This window comes from Parus major, chromosome 3 (genome assembly GCF_001522545.3).
Source record: "Parus major isolate Abel chromosome 3, Parus_major1.1, whole genome shotgun sequence".
NCBI classification, from domain to species: domain Eukaryota; kingdom Metazoa; phylum Chordata; class Aves; order Passeriformes; family Paridae; genus Parus; species Parus major.
This window is the reverse complement of record NC_031770.1, coordinates 11,289,099-11,296,318: the sequence shown is the minus strand read 5'-3', so window position 1 is coordinate 11,296,318 and position 7,220 is coordinate 11,289,099. Positions and strand designations below refer to the sequence as shown.

General features: G+C 53.3%; 1 protein-coding gene across 1 annotated transcript in view; it reads right to left on the bottom strand.

Annotated features, from left to right (window-relative positions):
- The window catches only part of LOC107201231 (cullin-9-like), an 18,246-nt gene that overhangs the window by 7,299 nt on the left and 3,727 nt on the right, over nt 1-7,220 (bottom strand). Inside the window, exons 4-12 of the mRNA XM_033513325.1 lie at nt 6,907-7,216; nt 3,813-3,951; nt 2,621-2,814; nt 1,777-2,152; nt 1,368-1,569; nt 874-1,081; nt 591-775; nt 251-459; nt 5-109 (exon numbers count right to left, since the gene is read on the bottom strand). Coding sequence (XP_033369216.1) covers nt 5-109; nt 251-459; nt 591-775; nt 874-1,081; nt 1,368-1,569; nt 1,777-2,152; nt 2,621-2,814; nt 3,813-3,951; nt 6,907-7,216 — 1,928 coding nt within the window. The remainder of the gene's footprint in view (nt 1-4; nt 110-250; nt 460-590; nt 776-873; nt 1,082-1,367; nt 1,570-1,776; nt 2,153-2,620; nt 2,815-3,812; nt 3,952-6,906; nt 7,217-7,220) is intronic.

The window sequence follows — 7,220 nt, the reverse complement described above, 5'->3', positions numbered from 1 at the left end:
CTGCAGAGCTGCCGCTCCAGGGCCACCACCACCTCCTTGGACAAGACGCCGTCGTCCAGGCCACCCAGCAGCCTCTGCACGCCCTTCGGGTCCAACAGGACCTCTCTGCCTGCCGTGAGAAGGACACGTGAGCCCAGCCCGGGCACTCACTCGAGCGGCAGCAGCCCCTCAGGCTGCTCTGCCCTGTCAGGACAGCCCTGCCCGTGGCACCCGCTGGGCCGTGGCACGGGCAGGGTGGGCAGCGCAGTACCTGCTGCCTCCGGGCCCAGGTGCTCTGCCAGGCGATTGATGGCGCTGAGGGCCAGCACTGCCTGGGGACAGCCGCTGCTCTGCCCGTCCCTCCAGCAGCTCTGCAGCACCGCCAGCAGATCGCAGCTCGCCAGCTGCTCCGCCAGGCCCCGGTGCCCATCCATCAGCATGTTCACCACCAGCAGGCCGTTCTGCACCCCTGAGGAGCCCCTGCAGGGACACAGCCGTGCCACTCTCCTCCCCCGGGCACAGAGCCCCCCTGCACTCACAAGCCCGCCCTGCCCGCCCTTCCCCCTGCAGATTGCCCCCAACCTCAGCCGCTCCCCACACCCTGCCCCTACCCTGGCACCCTCTGCATGCTGCTCAGGGCAGCAGGGATGCTACTCAGCAGGCTGGCAGAGCCCTCGCTGGAGGCAGAGCCGATGCTGGCAAAGATCTCCCGCATCATCTGTGCATCGCCGTGGTTCCAGGGCAAGCACTTCCCACCGGCAGCGCCGTCCGCAGCTCCCACCAGCACCTTCAGGGCCTGCGAGGACAAGAGCGGCGCGCAGGGCAGCGGCCCCTCCAGCACCCCCGGGCCGGCCCGCGCAGCCCTGCCCGGCCACGGCGCCCCCGGGCACTCACCGCCAGCCCGGCCTGCTGCACCAGGCCGGAGCAGCCGTGCTGCTGCATGCACGCCAGCACGGCCCGCACGCCGCCCTCCGTGGCAAAGGGCACTCGCCACTCGTGGCGGGCCAGCAGCACGGCCAGCAGCCGCAGCGTCACCGCCACCAGCGCCTTCTCTGCCGCCTCCGTGCTCAGCAGCTGCACCGCCACCTGCACCAGCTTCTCCCTGCATGGGACACGACACTCAGGCCGAGCCTCCTGCCACTGCCGCTGGCACGCCAGCACCTCGGGCCCTGCCAGCCACCTCCTTCCTGCCCGCCCTGCACCTGGGACAGCCCCGCCAATGAGCCCGCCTGCCACAAAGGGACACAAAATCCACCTCTCCTCTTGCACCTACCGCCCTTCGCACTCCCACTGCCACCTCCCGCTCTTCCGCCTCAGCACTGTCCCCCACCCTGCCCACAGGGCCCTCCCCAGCCAGCACAAGGGCTGGGCAGCACCCCACGACTCACCCGGCACTCCCGGGGCCCAGCCCGCCCTGGGCTGCGCCGACTTGCTGCTCCGACCTGGGCTCCTCCTCCAGCATCTCCACGATGTGCTTGAGCCCAGCTAAGCGCAGCCCCACGGCCGAGCTGCTGCTCTGGATCACGTCCACCGCAGCTGCGAGCTCGGCCAGCGAGCCGCTCTCACTCAGCCCCTTGCAGCTGCCCAGCGCTGGCCGGAGGGACGGAGGCGTCAGGGCAGCGGTGACACCTCCAGCAGCTGCCAGGGTGCCCCACACCCACAGAGCCGACACCCACAGGCACCCCCACTTCAGGCAACCCCCGGCGGCACGGCCCCCGTGCCCTGCCCAGAGCCTTCCCCTGTGCAGGCAGCGGTGCCAGCACCGCGCCTGTGCCCCAGCGTGTGGCAGGACATTACCCTGGCTCTGCTCCTCCGTCGCCTCTGGCAAGAACAGCCCTTCCCTCTCCAAGAGCTCGCTGAACAGCTGCGAATCCGACTTCACTGCCACACTGCGGCCTTGGGGCGGCCCTGGGGCTGCACAAAGGTCTCCCTCCGCTGCCTTGGCCGTGCCGCCTTCGGGGCCGGTGCTCCCGCAGCCGCCACCGTCTGAGGACACCGCGCTGCTCCCTCCACCATCCTGCTCTGCCCCCCGAGCGAGGAAGTGTCTGCCGTACACACGGGAGCCTCGCAGCTCACGCAGAGAGCTGCCCTCGCACCGCTTCTCCAGGACCTGCAGCACCTTCTGGGCCAGCTCCGCAGGCACCGACAGCTGCATCAGGCCTTCCTTATCCACCTCCGACAGCCACACCGATGGGGCCAAGTTAACCTCGGGCTCGCCGCACGCCCCACGCCCCTCGTGGCGGCCACCGGCACGACGGACAGAAAGGCTGCACCGCCAGACCCGTCCAGGGCCACTCCCCACTGCCACCCTGCCCTGCCTGTCCCCAGCCCAACTCCCACCCGTGCTCACCACCCAGCTGCAGCTGGCACAATGACCCCACGGCTCTGCCTCGCCTGCCCAAACCTCGCTGGACAGTCACTCCTCCGGTCAGGGGACACTGCCTTTCCTCTCATCTCCACTCACTGCTCTGCTGGGCCAAGCTCCCCCTGCTTTCACCCATCCCCACGCACCCTCCCATTTCTGCCCCATTCAGGCTGTCCCTGCACAGCTCACACTTGCCACCTCCTCTGGGCCTGCTCCCTTCCCTGCTGCTCTCCTTGCTCCTCCCTCCACTTTCCTGCTGCAGGCACTGGCCCCTACCTGCTCTCCCTGGTGCTGCTGGATGAGACAGGTGATCTCCTTCTGCTCCTGTGCTTCCAGCTTCCTCACAAAGAAGAGCAGCTCCCACCATTCGGCACGGCTCAGTGTCTCTGCAGCCTTGGGCAGCCGCTGCCCCAGGTAAGGCAGGGAGTAAAGCCCCCCCAAGGGCTTGCACAGCAATGGCTGTGGAACTGCTGGGGAGCAGAGCAAGGAAAGGCACTGTCAGCTCTGCCAGCTCCCCCATCCTCTGCTGCACACCCCACATTTCAATTCATATTCTTTGTGAGATATGATGCCTGGAAAGAGTTATACACAGAAGTGAAACAGAGCTCCTGCTTCTCCCAAAATCAGACCATGAAAAGGAGAAACCTATTTGTTTTAAGTTAGACACTTCACACTGACATGAAGTTAAGCCTTTAACTACAAGAGGTAAAAGCCATTTAAGAAACCATCTTTTCAACTGGCAATAAGAATATTTTCTAAGTTTGCAATTAGCTGGTAATCTCATCAACATTCTTTCTTGCAGCCAGTAAATCCAAACCACTCTACAGAAAAGATATCCTAAAAGATCACAGCTGTATTAAATAGTCATTTTAATAAGTTTTCCTGGCTAGAATCATGTCAAATGCTGAACAAGATAGGGATATCTGAAGTCTGGATTCTGCCTTTTATTTTCTCCCAGTGCAAGGGCAATGTTAAATGATTCTAGGAGACGTCTTACGAAAACAGCTCTTTAATACTTTAACACCTTGTTAAAAGCTTAACGGTATGAAGTTAAACAAATTGTTGCTATGTTGATGTTTTCATTTCATTTCATTTCATTTCAATTCTTTTCACTTACTTAAGGGGACTTGAATGCCCCTAAACAGCTTTATCTCAGAGAAATTCTACGTTCATGTTTCGGCAGTTCAGTCAGTTAATTCAAACACAAAGTTTTGACAGTTGCAGTTTAAATAAAATTTTATGCTTTTTATATCATTATTTTAGTTATACACCTTGACTGAAGTCTAGGGTTCAAAAATACTCCATTCAATCACAAGCTATACAATTCCTTAATTAGCTTTACAACTAATAGTGCTTTCTAAACCCAACCTGCTACTTGCCATGTGTCTGGCCATATAAAGGTCACCACTCCTATCCCACAGGATAATCAGAAATAGAGAGATGATATACACATGCATCACAATCTCACCTGTGTCTAGATTAAAGCTCTTTCTCACACTATATTCCTTTTTCTGAGCAGCAGGATCTTCCCACTGGTCCCCAAAGCCAATAATCTCCAGTATCTGCCAACGCATCCAGTAGGTCCGACCTGTTGACTGCCATAAAACCTGTGGGTGAAACAAATCCAGACAATCAGATTTGCTCACTTGTTCAATCCTCTTGCTGCAGCTGCAGCTGTCCTCCCATTTGCCAAATGCCTGGGGACAGGAAGCACTGCTCAAGTAGAAGACCACACAATTTGTGTACAGATCTCAGCACACACATTGTCCAGTTTTGAGGCATACCATCTTTACTAACTTCTTGCCTTGGTTACACCTGGATCTTTAGTTTTTAAAAACCACTACCTTTGCCTGCAACCACTAAAGATCTCACTTATTACAGCAACAGAGACATGAGTGCATCCAGTTAATCACACAATCCAAAAGAGCCAAGCTGCAGGTGCCTTGGGAAAAGCAGACAAAGGAAGAACACAACCAACACTACCTCGAGGCAGATGAGCTGTATATAAAGTACCTCAAGGCATTTTTATAACCTTGGTCATTCATCAACCCTCTCAAACAGGTTTTAGGCTCTTGACAAGCATGTCTCAAACGCAGCAATTGTTTCCTCTGCTTGGTCCAAGTTGTCTCTCAAAAATGAAAAGATTTTTTTATGGCTTCCCATAGCATAGTGTTACATTTAACCTTCCGAGCAGAAGGAGAACCCAGCAAAAGCAAGTACAACATGTCAGTAGCTTTAAAAAAACAACAGAAAAACACATGGTTTGCCTGTTTCACTGAGCTCTTTTGGACCTGTGCTACTGTGAACCCATTGTGCTGGACAGATGAGATGCTGACAGGCTTTGGGAAAGCACTGTATGGAAAGAAATCCAGTTAAACCACACACAACACCAAACAGTCTTCAATGTATCTCTGAACTAGTTATGTATGAGCTCTAAACTAGTTATGTACCAAATGCCATTTCAAAGGAGTCATGGAAAGTTACAGCTGCAGGACCGACACAACAGTGAAATTCTTTCTTTGGAGAGACAAGGAAAGCAACAGCAATCAGAGCAACAAAGGAAAGACGAGAGGGGGTAAGAGAGATTCATGATGGACCAGCCCAATTGCCATTCTGATCTGGTTTTGTCTATAGTGTGAGCCTGACAAACAACTTACTGAAAATAAGCCTGGATGGGGAACCCAAGGGACCAAGAGGACAAAGGGAATGGAAGCTAACAGTACACTTTAGCTCAACATTGAAGTGAAAACCCTTTGAAATGTATGTCACTGGCAACAGGAGAAAAATATGAAAGGATCTTGGTGCTCTTTCCAAGTGCCCAGTTCATTAAAAGAAAGTTTATAAGAAGTTTATGAGAAACAGAAATCACAATTTTAGGAAAACACAGATATTAGAAAACAAGAAATATAAGGACAAAGAGAGAATCAGTATGAAATACATTTCCTTTGCAATTTATACAGTGGGTTATAAAAGAGGTTTATAAACCATTTAAGATACAAAGCAGTTACTTAGCTGAGGGGACCTGAATAGAAACATCACCAATGCATGGACCAGAACTAGAAACCTTTTAACTGAGGTACATGGAAGACAAGGAGATGATTCCAGAAAACCAGAGAAGAGTCTTGCCCAGACAACCTACTGGCTATCTATGATAGAGTGACTACATCAGTAGCCAAGGAAAGAGCTATGGGCTGTCACCTTTCTGGACTTCTGTAAGGCCCTTGACAGCAATCCCACAACATCCTTCTCCTCATATTGGAGAGATGTGGATTTTTTGGTGCAAAGACAGAGAGTACTTTGGATTAGCATAAGAGATTTTAGCATAAGAGTTCTTGCCTTGGCAAGAAAAAACAGAGTTTTGAAGATTGCAAGAGGATTGGATCAGACTGGTGACAAGGAAGAAGACTAAATCAATTTCTGCAAGTAGAAGAGATATTGCAAAAATGTGTAAGATTGTACAATGATCAACCCAATCATTGTAGTGAAAAATTACTAGCCTTCCTAGAATGGTATATAAGCATATGTAGCCCACCCACAGTTAATTTGGATTCCGATCACCAGTCAGTTGTCCCCATCTCTCTCAATCACCAATAGGGATTCCACAGATGGACCATTTAGTTGATGAGGAATTGGCTGAATGATCATATCCAGATGTCAACAGCTCAACATCCAGCTGGAGATCAAGTGGGGTCCCTCAGGGGTTCGTATGGGGACCAATACCATTTGTTACCTTCATCAGTGACAACAGTGAGATTGACTGCACTCTCAGCAGGTTTGCTGACAACACCAAGATGAGCAGTGCAGTTGACACACCTGAGGGATGGGATGGCATCCAAAGGGACCTGGATGAACTTGAGAAGTGGGACCCTCATGAGGTGCAAGGTCCTGCACCTGGGCTGTGGCAAACCCCAGTACCAATCCAGGCTAGAGGACAAAGGGATTGAAAGCAGCCCTACAAAGGACTTAGCAGAACTGGTGGATGAAAAGCTGGACATGACCTGGCAATGTGCACTCAGAGACCAACGAGCCAACCATATCCTGGGCTGCATCAGGAGCAGTGTGACCAGCAGGTGAAGGGAGGTGATTCTGCTCCTCTGCCCTGCTCTGGTGAGACCCCACCTGGAGAACTGCATTCAGCTCTGAAAACTTCAGGACAAGGCATGGACCTGTTGAAGCAGGTCCAGAGGAAGGCCACTAAAACAGTAAGAGGGATGGAATACCTCTGCTATGAGGAAGTGCTGAGACAGCTGGGGTTGTTCAACCTGGAGAAGCTTCCAGGGAAACCTTACACTGATCTTTCAATACTTAGAAGGGGCTTGTAAGAAAGATGGAGACAGGCTTTTTAGTAAGGCCTGTTTCAGAGGCTAAGAAATCTTAGCAGCACAACCCATGCAAAACCAGACTAGCCCTCCATGCAACTAGGACAGATGCATACAGTGATACACATTATGCTACACCTACTGTCCAACTTCCTGCACGTAAAGGCATCATTAGGAACTCATCGGTCACCCCAGCCACTCCCTTCTGCCATTCCAACCAGAGCAAGTCTCCCCATGACCTACCTGTACTGTGTGCATGCTGTTCGTGCTCTGGAGAAACTCGCCTTCCTCCCCAGCTCTAACGTCACCACAGTCCTCCAGCAAGCGCACCCGCATGCCACGCACCAGGTTTGCCTTCAAGTACTCCACATAGTCACTGCTGTCTGTGAAGTCTGATGCAGTCAGGAATGTACAGCCCTGCTTTTTGTGAGTTCCAGGATTTGATGGCAACACAGGCTTTTGGGCAGCAGAGCTGGCTGAGGCCTTGTGCTGGAAGATGGAGCGGGTGGGGCGAGGCTGCAGGTCCCGCTGGGGCAGTGGCTCTGCCTCGTGGCTGT